The sequence below is a fragment of the Scyliorhinus torazame genome, chromosome 17, assembly GCF_047496885.1.
Source record: "Scyliorhinus torazame isolate Kashiwa2021f chromosome 17, sScyTor2.1, whole genome shotgun sequence".
NCBI lineage: Eukaryota > Metazoa > Chordata > Chondrichthyes > Carcharhiniformes > Scyliorhinidae > Scyliorhinus > Scyliorhinus torazame.
This window is the reverse complement of record NC_092723.1, coordinates 28,232,083-28,247,976: the sequence shown is the minus strand read 5'-3', so window position 1 is coordinate 28,247,976 and position 15,894 is coordinate 28,232,083. Positions and strand designations below refer to the sequence as shown.

Here is a 15,894-nt window from a genome sequence, read left to right as displayed (position 1 = left end):
CGTTTGTGGCACGGAGCGTCCATCTCAGGTGGGTACAGTCCAGTTGTGGGGCAGAACTGGAAGACAGTAACAAAGAAAACAAATAGGTAAATCAGAAGAAACTTCGCTATCCAGAGAGAGTGGTCAGAATATGGAACTCACCACCTCAGGGCAGTGGTTAAGGAGGAGGAGAGGCACTACCGTACTGGGATTGTCACTGGACTAGTAATCCAAAGCACTGCCCTAGGGATCCGGGTTCGAATCCCACCACGGCAGATGGTGAAATTTGAATTCAGGTTAAAATGTCCTTTAGAGAAGGAAATCTTACCCGGTCAATGCCTACGTGACTCCAGGTCCGCAGCAAGGTGGGCAACCAATGCTGGTCGAGCCAGCGACACCACATCCCAGGAAACAAATTAATAAAATAACTCAGAGGTTATGGAGAGTAGTCAGGAATGTTGCATCAAGGCTAGTCAGATTAAGCATGATCTTATTGAATGGCAGACCAGGCTCAAGGGGTCAAATTACCTAATCCTATAAATTACCTACTCCTAGAAATTACCTACTCGTACAACTGTTTGTATGGCCAATTTTTGCATTGTATATCCTGTAACATACATTCTAACCAGAAAGCCCCAAAAGTCTATCTGCCATATGATGCTCACTCATAACAAAAATCATGATTATTTTTTAAGGCAAGACAAAACCAGCAATGCAGCAGAAACCAAATGTTAAGGCAGTTAGAGGTTAAAAATTATACAGTGCCCCCAGTTAACAGAAATTAGATGCTGGAACCCCCTCTCTTCTTCCTTTGCCTCTTCTTTCCTTATGTTTTCTACACTAACCTCGCCTCCTCCTTTTCTCTCACACCTCCACTCATTTCCTTTCACCTTTTCACTCCAACCGCATTCCTGCCCCTATTTTGTTCTCTTCTCAGCATTAGTTGGGGTTTAATCCAACACTAATCATTTAAAAATCGTGGTTACCTTACAGAGTTGGAATTACAAAGTGGAATGAGTGTTCTTTCTGATGAATTTTTTAATTTGGACCTCTGACATTGGAAGATATCAGCTCAAACCTAAATGTTGTCTTTTACACATAGCCACTCACTGCTACACAAGGAGTTGTAAATAGCATTGAACATGATGAAATTAGCAGTGAACATCCCCATTTCTGACCTATTGTTAGAGGAAAGGTCATTTTTATGGACAGAAGGGAGATTAATTAAACTGTCTTGATTTCTCCTCTCCATACCCGTCTGTAAATAGAAAGGTGTTTTATTTGTTTTCAATGTCCCCTTTTATAAGTGTTAGCATGTTTTCCCCAACCCTTAAATTTGAAGTTTTCAAATCCTCGATGAACAACTTGCGCTGCAAGCTCAAGGTGCGACATAATCACAAGACATTTGCTTATTTCACACACACACAAAACACGGAGAGGTTTTGCAACATCTGAACCTTTTTGCACTCACACAACACAAAGAGGGGTGGGGAAAGGAAGGAGGTTCAGGATAAAACCGCTAGTTAGGCATTTACATGTGTCAAGAGTCATGAATCAAAAATCAAATGGAATGTTTCTTCAGAGAAGTGGTTGACTCTGCAGGGTGACCCCATCTATCCAGAAACGAGATTCCCACCAGGGTTAAGGCACATAATGGCAGAAGTTACAATGTTCCCGGAAATCACAGTGTAGATGAGGGCCAGAGTTCTTTCTGCTGCCAACTGCTTGGTGGGAAGATGGTGGACAGTGCAGGCTATCTGGAGCTACTGTGTCTCTTCAGGCTTCAGGCTGTAACTGACTGTTAGATCCAATAGCTTACCTTTAAAGGAATTCAGACAGCTCAACTTTCGGTCATGTAAGAGCATGGTTTGGGGTAACTAATGAGGCCCCTGGTTGCAAACTATTGTGTGTCAGCATGAGTAACGCCTAGTCCATTAGCCCCAGATTGGAAATTAGGAGTTTAACCATAGTTGGCTGGGGAAGACAGCTCGTCTGCTAAGCCATTGTGTTACATTGGCTTGGCTGGAATGTTTATATGATGCAAGGAATATCACAGTCCAAGGAGTTTGAGGTGCTGGCCTTTGTTTGGTTTCAAACTGTTCACAAACTTCCAGAGCTAACAGCTGATCAACTGGAGTAATTTTATCAGCCCAGTAATTGTCCAGTTTGAAAAACGGAGAATAATTTTATATAATCCGGCTGACGGAAATACATGTACATTTACCTTCCCCCTTAGTGAAAATGAAATGAATTCTATTTTATTAGAATAACTAATGTGATCTTAGGGAACGAAAGATGGGGAGTGCAGAAATATTTAGGCATTCTTTCATTAATACCAGCATATCCAACACCCAGTTATCAGGGGAAATGGCGGTTCCAAGCTGCATCTTTTTGAAGTTTAAATCCTGGTTAAGGCATCTGCAAGATCCTGGTCCAGTCCTGGGAGGTTTTGAGTGACTTGGGGAGGATTTAAATTCATCAGCCTGTGGAAGCTTATTTAATGCTACATTTCTGACTTCACTTCCCTCGGTTGGGGGTCAGGCATTCCTACCTCCTGATTAAGTACCTCCAAAAGTATCTGGCGTTTTACAGGGTGGTGAAAGGGTTTAGCAGGTGTCTAGTGTGGGTTATACTTCACAGCGCGATGCATAGGGAATTGCTGGGCATCTCACTCTGGGGGGGGGGGGGTCAGGCCGTAGGACCATGAGACTCGGCTGTTCATTACCAAATTAGCACCTGCCTGTTCACTTGGGTGACCTGTTGGTTCAGTTGTTTGGACCTAGGGGAGGGGAAGGTTTACAATGAAACACACTGTGCCTAGGCACAGGCCCCACAAAAGACAGGGGGCTCCAAAATGATGAGCGATTCTTTCACAGCCAATCAAGGAGCAAACTACTTTGAATCTCTTCCAGAAGTTATATGTCAATCATTGTGCTGAGCCAATCACAAAGGAGGGGCAGCTTTTTCCTGACACGTGCTTTCTCAAATTCGCACACGAGTCCGTGTGACTGTTACGTGGACGGGGCTGGAATTGCAGATGTGCACCTCAAAATCCCAAGAGAGAACCAGGGCGGTGACGGGATTGCAACAGATTAACTTCTATCCCATCCCCCCACCCACATTACTCTCACCCCCTTGTTCGCCCACACTACTCTCACCCCCTGGTTCACCCCATCTCCACTCTCTCGTCCGTCCTCCCTCCCTCACCCATCCCATTCCCTCTCCCATCCTCCAGTAAGAAACCACAGATTGTGTGGGAAGCAGAGAGTGTATTTCTGTGGGACACCCCCTTATATCCAGGCTCCTTCAGGAGTGAGCATATCCTGACAGTGGCCTCCTCTTGGGGTGGTGCCCCCTGGTGTTGTGATGCAGTATGGCTACTGTAAATGTTCAAGGGACAGCCTCTATTGCACTCATTTTTGAAAGTCAGGGTCACATCTCGCTGGTGGGTCATGGCAGAACATAGAACATACAGCACAGAACAGGCCCTTTGGCCCACGATGTTGTCCCATTGGGCAGATGACGAGAGGACACCGGGTTATTGGTCGAAGTGTTCCCGATTGCAGGAAGAAGCGACATCCAACCGCGTCCGGCTTTTAAAAATGCCGGCCACAACCGGCTTTCAGAATGCTGGCCATCCCATGCATGCATACTGGGTCAGTGGTGTGCAGCCCCAGAGCCCAGCGAGTCAGGCCACCTCCTCCCGATGCCAGCGCACTGACCCAGGAGCAGATTCTTTTTTTCAAATTGATAGTCTTCCTGCCAGAGAAGCAGCAGAGAGCAGCTCACACGTCCCTTACACAGATCTCACGAGCTCGGAGCGCGAGAGAGATTTCTCCATTTTATAGCTGCCAGTAGTGCTGGTGTCAGCTCCAGGGCCTCTGGTGAAAACCTCATAAGAAGCTGAAATCAGGAATAAGACAGCATAAAGATGATTGTATTAATTGTACCACTGCAAATCAGGATGCAAAGTTTGTGGGTATTAGAGGCATGGAAGTACTGGCAAATGAAAGATTACAATCCTTAAAACCTCAAAAGAACTGGAAGACGAAGCACAGTGAGTTTGAGGACAAACCTGATTTTTTTTTCCCCAATAGATGCCGAGAGATCTTAAATCATCAGCTGAAGCCCTTAGCAGAAATGTAACATTGAATCTCAAAGCAAGTGAGGTCATGAGGGCCAAGCAGGCTCATCTGTCACATGAAAGGCAACCCAAAATGGTAGGTCGTTAGGTTTGGGCAGCGTGAGTTCCGAAGGACAGCTGGTTGCTAAAAATAGGTCTTGGGCAAAAGAATTTGAAAAACACTGCTCTATTGCAGTAGAACATGGCGTACAGGAGGGCACCACCAACTCACCGGGAGAGATCAGCGCAATCTGCAGGCGAATCCCTCACCCTAGAACTACAACAAGACCAAGTCAGCCCACTTTAAGACTGTCCTTTCTTCCTTTGTTATTGCAAGGAGAAAATCAAGGGTGGATGGGTGGAGACGAACCCCCACCCCAAAGTGCCATGGACTCAGAGTGGGACGAAGAGCACGACACAACGCCACTGCTGTCACCAACACCCTCCACCATCGCAGAAACACTCACCTCGGTTGGGCACTTTAGTGATGAGGCGTCTGCTACACTCACTGGTGCGCACAACACAGCCGTCCCGGTACAGCAGGTGGAGGTAGGAGCAGCAGAGGGGCCGGGCGGTCGGAGGGCAGCCCAGCCCAAGCGAACATCTGCCGCCCAGCTGGATCCCGGGTTCCTGGAGTTACCACACCCACTCATAGATCCGATGCAACCACCGACCCAGAGACGAGCGAAGAGGGTGACGGCCGGCTTGCGGCGGCTGCGGTCGCAGGTGGAGGAGTCCACCCGTGTCCAGGAGCTGGGAGTGGTACCGGTCATGCGTGCCACCCAGGCCGACACCGCACGGGTGGCGTCCGCGGTGGAGGCAATGGGTGCGACGGTGTCAGACATGGGGAACGGTTTGCGAGGCCTGGGGCTTTCCGTGCAGGCGGCGTCTGTGGCCCAGGACATGGCTGCCCTCTCACAGGAGGCCATGAGCCAGTGCCAGCGCCAGATGGCAGAGGCGCTCAACACCATAGCCCAGTCTCAGCAGGCCATGGCCCAGTCTCAGCAGGCCATGGCCCAGTCTCTGCAGGCCATGGCCCAGTCTCTGCAGGCCATGGCCCAGTCTCTGCAGGCCATGGCCCAGTCTCTGCAGGCCATGGCCCAGTCTCTGCAGGCCATGGCCCAGTCTCTGCAGGCCATGGCCCAGTCTCTGCAGGCCATGGCCCAGTCTCTGCAGGCCATGGCCCAGTCTCTGCAGGCCATGGCCCAGTCTCTGCAGGCCATGGCCCAGTCTCTGCAGACCATGGCCCAGTCTCTGCAGACCATGGCCCAGTCTCTGCAGGCCATGGCCCAGTCTCTGCAGGCCATGGCCCAGTCTCTGCAGGCCATGGCCCAGTCTCTGCAGGCATCGGCCCCAGTGGCCATGTGCGCGCCGGCGTCGCAGTGTCACAGACAGGGTTTGCCAACCCCCTGGGCTCCATGGCTGCAAACCTGCAGACCCCTGTCGATACCAGCACGGGCCTCCAGGACTGGCAGCGCCAGATGTCGGGGGGGGGGGCGTCGGATGGCCAGTCCGTTCGCATCCCCCACCCATGTAGAGGCCTGGGGGCCATCGGGCACCCCGAGGGAGGAGGTGGTGTGGTCCGTCCCGGCTCCCCCTGTAGGGGAGGTCCCGGAACACCGCAACACCTCGGACTCCTCCCCCCCCCCCCTTCCGTCCCAGGTGCATCGGGTGGGTAACGGGCAGGACAGGCTGGCAGCTCGCCATCCCAGTCGCCCGGGCCGCAGCCTGGCCCATCTAGGCCAGGACGCCCCAGGAAACGGCCGCCAAAGGGATCGAGTGTCAGAGGGCAGGAATCACAGGAGTCCACCTCCAGTTCTGCTGTACCGTCTGGGGAACCACGTAGACGTAGTCAAAGGGCCCGTAAGGCCAAACAATTAGACACTGAGTAAGTTGGCACAGATGAATTTTAGGGGCTAGGGCACGTGCATGAACTCGTTTGGTTATTAAAGTCAATGTTACACCTACAGAAGCTGCCTTTGTGCTCTGTCCAAAGCGTGCGGGGGTGTCATGTACGTTGAGCGCAAGTGTGTGTATGAGGGGTGGTGTTACCTCAGCCCCAGGTGAGTCTGCCCCGTTCCCCCTGGGCCGCCATCAACATCCCCCCAGGCAGAGGACGGGACCGTGCGCTGCAGTGTCACAGCCGCATGCAGGGATGGTCCGGGTGGATGGTGGTACTGTGGCCATGGGTCAGACATAGTCCAACGATGTGGAGCCAGGAGCTCACCGCAGGGAGGGTTGTCATCATCCTCCATGGCCTGCAATAGACACGCGTCCATCCGCAACTGTGTGAGCCCGGCCCGTTGTGCCGGTGGATCGGCAATGGTGGGGGGGGGGGGGGGTGTGCATGCGGGTGGGGTTGGGGAGGGGGGTGAGTGCTGGGTGGGTGGATGGTCGGCTGTTGCCATGGTGTGCGGTCTGTGGCCATACTACCCGATTCCCACGCCCATCTAGTCAGTGAAGCGGGCGGCTATCAGTCTGTCCCATGCCCGCTGGGCCAGCCGGTAACAGTGGACAGCCACCCGCCTGTGTCTACTCCGTCTGCCCTGACAATTACCCCCATCCCCCTCATCTGGGGAGGACTGCGCCTCTTCCTGCTGCTCCTCCACTTCGCCCCTCTGCTGGGCTATGTTGTGCAGGACGCAGCACACCACAATGATGCGGCCGACCCTATCTGACCGATACTGGAGGGCGCCCCCAGAGAGGTCCAGGCACCTGAAACGCATCTTCAGCACGCCAAAGCACCTCTCGATCACTCCCCTTGTCGCTACATGGGCATCATTGTAGCGGTTCTCCGCCTCATTGCGTGGCCTCCGTATAGGCGTCATCAGCCACGATCGCAATGGGTAGCCCCTGTCGCCCAGCAACCAGCCCCTCAGCCGGGGATGGCGCCCCTCGTACATGCCGGGGATGGATGACTGCGACAACACGAATGAGTCGTGTACACTGCCTGGGTGACGGGCGCAGACGTGCAGGATCATCATGCGGTGGTCGCAGACCACCTGTACATTCATTGAATAGGTCCCCTTCCTATTAGTGAACACGGCCCTGTTCTCTGCAGGTGGCCGCACGGCGACGTGCATCCCATCGATCGCGCCCTGGACCATGGGGAACCCAGCAACGGCAGAGAAGCCCACGGCCCGGGCATCTTGGCTGGCCCGGTCCACGGGGAAGCGGATGTAGCGGTGCACCATGGCATAAAGGGCATCTGTCACTGCCCGGATGCACCGATGTCTGCGATATGCCGGACAGGTCCCCACTCGGTGCCTGGAATGACCCCGTTGCATAAAAGTTCAGGGCCACAGTAACCTCGACGGACACGGGGAGAGGGTGTCCCCCGCCAGTGCCACGCGGTAACAGGTGTGCCAGCAGGTGGCAGATGTGTGCCACGGTTTCCCGGCTCATCCGGAGTCTCCTCCTGCATTCCCGGTCCGTGAGGTCCTGGTATGACTGCCGGGGCCGGTACACACGGGGCGCCCTCGGGTGCCTCCGTTGCCGTGGGGCCACGACGTCCTCCTCCCCCTCCTCGTCCTGTCGGTCAGGTGTCCCTCCAGCCTGGGCGGCTGCCGCCTGCCCCTCTGCGGCAGCCTGCGCCGCCTCTCTGGCACGCTCCTCCTCCTCCTCCTCCTCATCCTCATCCAGGGCAACATAGACATGAGCGGCTGCCACCACGGCGGGCAACATCGCTGGATGGTCTGAGAACATGACGGCCTGGTTGGGGGGAGGGGAACAACGACATGTCATCATTGCCCATATCCCCTCCTCCCCCCAGCCAGGTGGCATGGACCGCATGGGTCCAACTGTTGGAGGCTGGCACCTGGCCAGGTGGACCAACTCATTTGCCCTCCCATCACCCACCCCGGCACGGACCCCCCCCAACCTCCACCCCGGCACGGACCCCCTCCCAGCCCCCAACCTCCACCCCGGCACGGACCCCCTCCCAGCCCCCAACCTCCACCCCAGCACGGACCCCCCCCCCCCCCCCCAACCTCCACGGACCCCCTCCCCAACCTCCACCCCGGATCCCCCCCCCAACCTCCACCCCGACACGGACCCCCTCCGCAACCCCCAACCCGGCACGGACCCCCTCCCGGCACTCCCCCGGATTCTGATGCCTTTTAACACAATACCTTTTAAGTGGAAAAATAATTTGGCTTCTAAATTTCTTATGGGTTACCAGCCCAACAAGTAGAAATGTTGCAAATGTTTTCAATCACATTTATTAACGGAATTGTTGTGAGTGGAAATTCAAATGATGGATCATGCTACATGTTTAACACGCTGTACTAAAAGACTGGTCAGCTATATCACTACACAAAACCTGAACAGTGACTGAAATGATCAAAGCAAATAGTTTTAACTAAACTAGGTTCTAGTACACATTAATGCAAAACAAACACATTCAGATGTGCAAGGCTAACATTAGCCAGTAATTTAAATTGTGACTTTCAAAGACATTACTAAAAAGGTAGCAATTATATTTAAACAAATTTTTGCAACAAGTTCAATAAACAGTGCTTTTTAGAAGACTCTAGTCAAGTGCTCAAAAATACACAATCTATATCCATCCACAGGACATTTTTGCAGCATAGCATCTATTTCATTGCAAAGATAAATCGACTGGTATTTTCTCATTAATCAAAGTGCAATTTCTTTACAGGCAGGATCAAATTAGGACATCATAAATAGAGTGAAACAGAGGGCAAGGAGCAGCAGCAGTTCAAATTGTTGACCTGCAAGGAAATTTTTTTAAAGGTTAAAAAAAACTTGACAAATACAGAAAGACAACAATGGCCAATTTTGTTGAGTGATCAATATAGGCTGTTAAATGACAAATGTCAACAGCAACCTGTAAAATTTTCATTTCTATACAAGGTAAACTCACTCAAGCCTCTAAAAATATTCTAAGTTGTGGCTAACCTATTTGGAAATCCCAAGGTGTGGGATCGAAAGGCCTCGCCTCAGACTTTGCAGTGGTATTGAAAAATGAAAAATGGTATTTTGCACTGGTTTCCATAAACATGGACCAAGTGTAACGCCACTGGGGAGGGGGTGCGCAGAAATGACAGAGGTCCCCAGTGGTCAGGTTCTGGGCAGACTGGTACCTTGGCAGAGGAACTACTTCTCACAGGAGGGTGGTGATTTTGTGGAACTCACCATCCCATACTGTGGTGGAATCGGAACAGATATATTGCTGATAAAAGCTTTTAAAAATGGGTTAAAGGGATATGGGTAAACAGGTGGATTTGAGACCAGAAAGAGATTAGCCATGATCTGATCGAATGACTGAATTGCCTACTTCTGCTCCTAATTCTTAAGTCCTATGTTCCATCTGGGAACCTTGGCACTGCCAGACTAGCATGGGCACTGCCAGCTTGTCCATGCCTGGGATTGTGACCAGGAGTGCCCTGGCCTTGAAATGGGGTGTGGGTGGCTCAAGGACCCCCAGATTGGCAAGTTGGGACATGGGTGAGCCAGAGGCTGCAATGGGGACAAGATATCAGGGCAGCTCAAGGACCCCCAGATTGGCAAGTTGGGGCATGGGGGAGCCAGAGGCTGCGGCGGGGGCAAGATAGCGAGGCTCATTTAAAAAAGGAGTCTACGAGCGGCCTCGGTGGAGCGTTCCTCGCCAAGCCCCCCCCCCCAAAAAAAGCAGAATCCTATTTAATAGCTCTCGGCGCTGCAGATGCCGGAAAACACCCTTCTAAACATGCCCAAAATGGGACTTTTTCCCCCCCCCATTATATCATGCCCCATGTTTTCCCGCCAGAGGTGAATTGCAATTTCAAAGAGAGTGAAGTGCTGTCAATTTCCAGCTGAGCACTTAAAAAAAAAATCAAGGGCGGGGGGGTGTTTGGAATACACCAACTCTTGAGGTGATTGATGTACTCAAGAATGAAGGAAGATGAATGAAGTGCAGGTGTGTGGAAGCTGTCAATCACAGCCCACCTGAGGGAAATTAATAAATGGCTTAAAGCTCAAGGATCGGAGGGGTTTAAACACCGGTCACTTTCTCTTTTCTGCTTCCTTGGTCTGAGTGAGATGGTGTATGCCCAGCTTGTTACAACAGCAATTTTTTTCCCCACTGCCTGTCTGAACTGCTTTCTAGTTTCCAGGCAGGTTTCTCCTGATGGCCCTCCACCACATTGCAAACCCAGCTACCGGTGGAGACTTTTGTCCTATCTGCACCCTATTTTCTGAAGAATAGAACTTGAGTACCCCAGGTGTAGAAGCACCTGAACTACTTACTGCAATGGCATTTCAGGCACCAAGATAACCAAACAGCTTAGGAGAAGGCAGGTTAGTTTCAAAATCTTTGCTGCAATTTGAAGCAATGGCCCAATAAAACCAAGGACTGAATTGCTGAATGAATATTCAAGGTTACTGGGATAAGGTCCAATGTTCTTTCAGCAAGCCACGGCACACCCAATGGGCTGAAAAATGCTCCAGATTAAAAGGACAGAAGCAGATTTCCACCTAAACTGAAATTACACCCATCCTAGGAGAACAAAATATTTACAGGCATGCTTGCCTTTATCAGCAGGGGCATGGAGTACAAGAGTTGGCAGGTCCTATTACAGTTGTGGTTTGGCCACATTTGGAATATTGCGTGCCACACTACCAGAAGGATGTGGACGCTTTGGTGCAAAGAAGGTTTACAAGGATGTTGCCTGGTCTGAAGGTTAGCTAAGAGAAGTTGAATAAGCTAGATGGAGGAGAGGGGAGACCTGACTGAGGTCTACATAATTATGAGAATATAGACTGGGTGAATAGTAAGAAGCATTTTCCCCAGGGGTGGAAAACTTTACTACAAAAGGGGCACAGTTTCAAGGGGAGATGGGAAATGTTTAGGAGAGATATGCGGGGAAGTTTTTCATGCAGAGGATGGCGAGTGCCTGGAACATGTTGCCAGTGGAGGCACACACAATTAAGATGCATCTTGTTAGACACATGAACAGAAAGGCAGGGAATACAGATCGTTTGGGCAATTAGGTCTAAATAAGGAATCTGGGTTGAGACAGGTTCGGCAGGCTGAAGGACCTGTGCTGTAAAGTTCTTTGTTCTCTTTGTAGAGATAATTAACAGGATTAATAAAGCTGTTGACGCAGAATTCAGGCAGAGGCACAATAATTAAACGACTAGAATACCAAATCACTTGTAAGTGATATAACATTCATATTTGTAAACCGATTTGGTCACATTGAATTGCACAGCATAAAAATAAGCAGGAACTATTTGCCATATCAATAGGAATTTCGTGCTAAATGGTAAAAATATGCAGTAAATGCCATTTAACTGTTTATACTTAATTTAGAACCTAGGAATCCCAAAATAGCCATTACTTTGTGAATATTTCAATTTTGCTTGCCTTTGTCAATTAACAATTTTTAAAATCACGTTAAAAATGCATTGTACAAACATCCACACATTTGTACTACGCAGTTCTCTATACTCACCAACATTTCCTGAAGATCCACCTGTGGAGAAATTTTAAAAATTGGAAAAATATTAAACCGATAATGCACAAAAACAATGTACATATTGTATAGTATACAGCAGTCAAATCCTTTAATCATACAAGTAACAACTGTCCGTCGAAAAAAGAAATCACCTCTACTGTAGTAGAAAAAAAAAAAGAGAAGGGGCAACCTAGATAGCCAAGGTGGTCAAATTTTGCAAAAGTAAACATTTCAGAGGTGAAAGTAACTGTTGCAATTGGTCACTAATGATGCTGCGTTCCAAAGTGATATGTGCTGATTCATAGTTAACAAAAATGTGCTCATTAACTACCAGGTAGAAACGAGCAGTTTGAGCCCAACACTACCCCACTCAAAAATATATCATCCCTACTTTTGATTAACTGGCCTATTAGTTTCTGGTTTTCTCTCTCTCTCATCCTCCTTTCTTTGTACATTTGCAACCTTCCAATCCATTGGAACAATTGGAGGATTCTAGAAGATCAAAACCAATGCATCAACCATCTCGGTGTCTACATTGGTTTAGGTTTATGCAGCTGATCAAGTCCAGAGCATTTGGGACTTAAATCCTGTTATTTACCAATACCTCAAATTTAATTTGTCCCCTATAATTTCCGAATTTTGTCTCTCTTCACAGTAGACACTAGTATACATTATTCCATTTCTTGATTCCCAACATAAATTTCTTCTGCCAATTAACAGACCAACATGTACTTCACTAATCTCTTCCCTTTATACATACCTATTGAAACTTTTACAATCTATGCTTACGCCTAGAGTGCAAGGAAAGTGCATCTTGGACCATGAATTGAAAAAAATGTGTAATATGAGTAATATAGTCAATTGTGTTGGAAGCAATCAACTCAGAAAGACTTACTATTTCCACAAGCTGTGGGCCATAAACATAATATATAATAGACAAATAATGCTCTGTTTACAAAACTTATTTTGCATTATTGCAACAAATGCAATTAATTGTTATCAGAGTGATGGGTTGCAAAATTGTGTTTTTAAAAAGTGGGACAAACCTGAAAACGGTTCGAGACCAATCCCAGTAATTTAACAGGGATCCCAACTTTGGGATCTCCATTTTCAATTAAAAATCATCAGGCCTTCCCACTAGTCCCCCCCCCCCCCCCCCCATGCTAAAAATTGTCCAGTCCACCCACATTGTCCATTCACATTTATGCAAAGGCACTGCATTCCGGCGTCTCGTCACCACCTTTATTTTTTTCAATCCTTTAACTCGGCGCTCCCTTCAAAAATGGCACCCAGATCTTATAGAAAAAAGTTGCAGCCTGCCCCACAAGCATGACATAGTGGGATCCACTTCTTTTGTCAAAGAGTTTAAAAATATGGCTGGGAAACCCGACAATGGCGCCAGTGGGCTCCCTCCACTTTTCTAACCCAAGTTGGCACTGGGGCACGATTTAACAGTGCACTGGTTAAATAGCAGAAGAGGCCGAAATCAGGATCAGAGTTCCGCTTCCACTCCCTCCCCCCTTTGGAGCACTGCTTCCCTCATCCTAGCCACCTTCCCTCCCCACACAAATGATGAGACCAGCCTGTCCACTCCTTTAAAAGGAGGACTTTGGGGAAAAGAAAGATCGGCAGACACTGGAGGCTCGTGAAATTAAGCTTACAAAGTCGTGCCCAGTTCCACGCCACCTGCACCTCCCAAATGTCTACAATGAGTTGACGCTATGGAATGGCAACCCTCCCATTCCTGCCCTTGTAGAAGATCACAAAATATTCACTTTTCCTCACATTGAACTTGTACCCCGAAAACGGCCCAAATTTCCTTCGCAACCCTATTGTACCCCTCACTGACAAGCTCGGGTTTGAGATGTACAGCAGCAGATTGTCCATGTACAGCCCTATGCTCCACCCCCATCCACAAGTCTGAACCGCTCAGCGCAATGGCTCAATCGCCAGCACAAACAGAAGAGGGGGCAGCCCTGCATGGTTCCCAGAAATAGTGGAAAGTACCCCCTGCATGGTTACCAGAAATAGTGAAAGTGCCATTCACCCACATAAATGCTGTTGGACCCTCATAATAAATTTCACCAATGCCACAAACTAGGTCAATCCCAAACATCTCCAGTACCACAAATACATAACTCCACCCCACCCGTCAAACAACTTCTCCGCATCTAATGCCACCATCACCTCCAGCTACCTTCCTTCTGTTGCCTGCCCTTGACAAACCCAGCTTGATCCTCCCCCACCAACTTCAGAAGGCATTCTTCCACCCTCACCAACATTTATACTGAATGTGGATGCGAAGATATTGGCAGAGAAACAGGCCATTATGACCCACACTCCACCGGATCCTTCTCCTTTTTAAAAGTAATCATGATATGGATGCCTGCCCCATCGTCTCCAACAATACTCCCCTAATCCTATTGCATCCTCAAACAGCGGTCTCAACTTATCCTCAAATTTTCTAAAAAATTGCACTGGGAGCCTTCTCTCCCTGGTGCCTTCCCCATCACTGCCTGCACTTCTTCCACCCCCATTGGTTCCTTCAATCCAGTCCTCTCCTACCTCTAGGCAATACAGAAATTCCATCTCAGACTCTCCTCTGGCAGCTCCAACTTATACAAGTCCCTATAAAACTCTTCAAACACCTTACTCACCTGCTGCAGAGCAACCACCAACCCACCCATTCTATCCCTAATCCACACGATGTCCCTTGCTGCTGCCTGATGAGCTGGCCCGCCAGCAATTGCCGGGTCTTATGTTGACCCCCCCCCCCCCCCCCAAACCAGCCTGTGGATACAAACTAGTCTGCAACTCCTTCCTTCTCAAAAGGTCCCCGTTCCAGGTCCTCTGCAGATTTCCAGTTTACCTCCAAATTCTCCTCTTATCAACATGTAGCCTCCACGCCGGCCTCGGCCCTTCTCAAAGGCCACATCCACCCAGTACAGAGCATGGTCCAATATCACGATCGCTGAGTATTCTGCCTTCCTAGAATACCTGTGAGCTGATATGGCTTTGCATGAGCTGCAGCACTGGGGACATCTTTGTGACAGTGTCCCTCTTTCCCCAGGATGCACATCGGAAGTGGAAGCAGCCTGCTGCTCCTCGCACCTGGTAGCCTTTGATGCCCTCAGCAGGCATCTCCTGGGGGCCTGGAGCCAGAGGAACATACTCAACCTATGGGTGTCACTGGCACAGTGTCACCCTGTTCTGCCTATTGGCGGGATTCTCCCAGCAGGAGTCTTAAGTGCCAACGCCGGAGTAAAAACCGGAGTGTTTTACTCAGACGCGGCGCCCGTTCCAAGACCCCTATTCTGGGGCCTCCGTGGGGCTGGCAGGGGCGTGGTGCGATTTGCAGGGGCGGGGTCTCTGTGCGGCGTAGGAGACCTGGCGCCGCGTAAAAGACGTGCTGCCTTGGGTCCTGCGCAGTTGGGCAGGCGCCATCTAGCACATGCGCAGTGGCAGTCCTCCCCACACAATGGTGCAAGGATGCCGGCAGAGGAAAGGAGGCCCGCCGACAGAGGCCGGCCTGCCGATCGGTGGGCCCCCCTGGTATTTTCACAAAAAACAGACAAGAAATGTGCATCATTCCCATCTTTATCAATAGCAAACTTGTTCAGTCATTAATAACTTCTTGCACAAGCTGCTCTGCCTTGGTTTTGCCCATAAAGCAGCTGGATGAATTGCCTAGCTTGGATTCTAACCAATCCTCAACAGCACAGCATTAACCTGCCATGTGGAGGTATTCCCAAGAACAACCATTACACTACATATTGTACCACTGTATTTTAAGACGACTGACTATCTGCAATATATTTTAAAAGTGGCCAGGTGTACTGTGGTGTAGACGCAGTATGACAAAAGCCAAATGACAGCAGTGATATTGTTCATCCTCGTGATTGGAGTTAGTTTTGGTTTGCCTGCTATTTTGAGCATCAACATACTTGCCTACGATACCATTGTCCCGCTCTTGATTTCAGTTCAGCATTCAACACAATGTAAATTCACATCCTGTTGCAAAAGGTTGTTTGAATGCAAATGGGGGGGGTCCTAATTCATTGGATCATCTATATACACCATATGAAATGAGAATCAAGGGAACATTACATTTAAGTGTGCAGATTATATGGCTTTGGTGGAATTTTTAAAAGATAAAATGAACATGTTTCCAGCCTTTAGAAATAGTTCAATTAAAAGATCAATATAGGTAAATCCAAAGAGCTACTTTTATATAGCAATGGCCTGCATCTGTGAACATTAATTTGTATCTTATGAGCAACTGGTAGAGGTTGTAGAGTGTGAAGTATCTTGGAACACTGGAGACCAGAAATT

The 15,894-nt window shown here is 49.3% G+C and overlaps 1 protein-coding gene across 3 annotated transcripts in view; it reads right to left on the bottom strand.

The window, feature by feature from the left end:
- Positions 1-8,306: 8,306 nt before the first annotated feature.
- LOC140393804 (zona pellucida sperm-binding protein 3 receptor-like) overlaps positions 8,307-15,894 on the bottom strand; it is a 42,822-nt gene continuing 35,234 nt past the window's right edge. For all 3 annotated transcript variants that reach the window (XM_072480259.1, XM_072480260.1, XM_072480258.1), the window contains 2 exons: positions 11,560-11,580; positions 8,307-8,835 (listed from right to left, as the gene is read on the bottom strand). In XM_072480259.1, the coding sequence (XP_072336360.1) occupies positions 8,774-8,835; positions 11,560-11,580 (83 nt within the window). In that variant the 3' untranslated portion in view covers positions 8,307-8,773. The remainder of the gene's footprint in view (positions 8,836-11,559; positions 11,581-15,894) is intronic.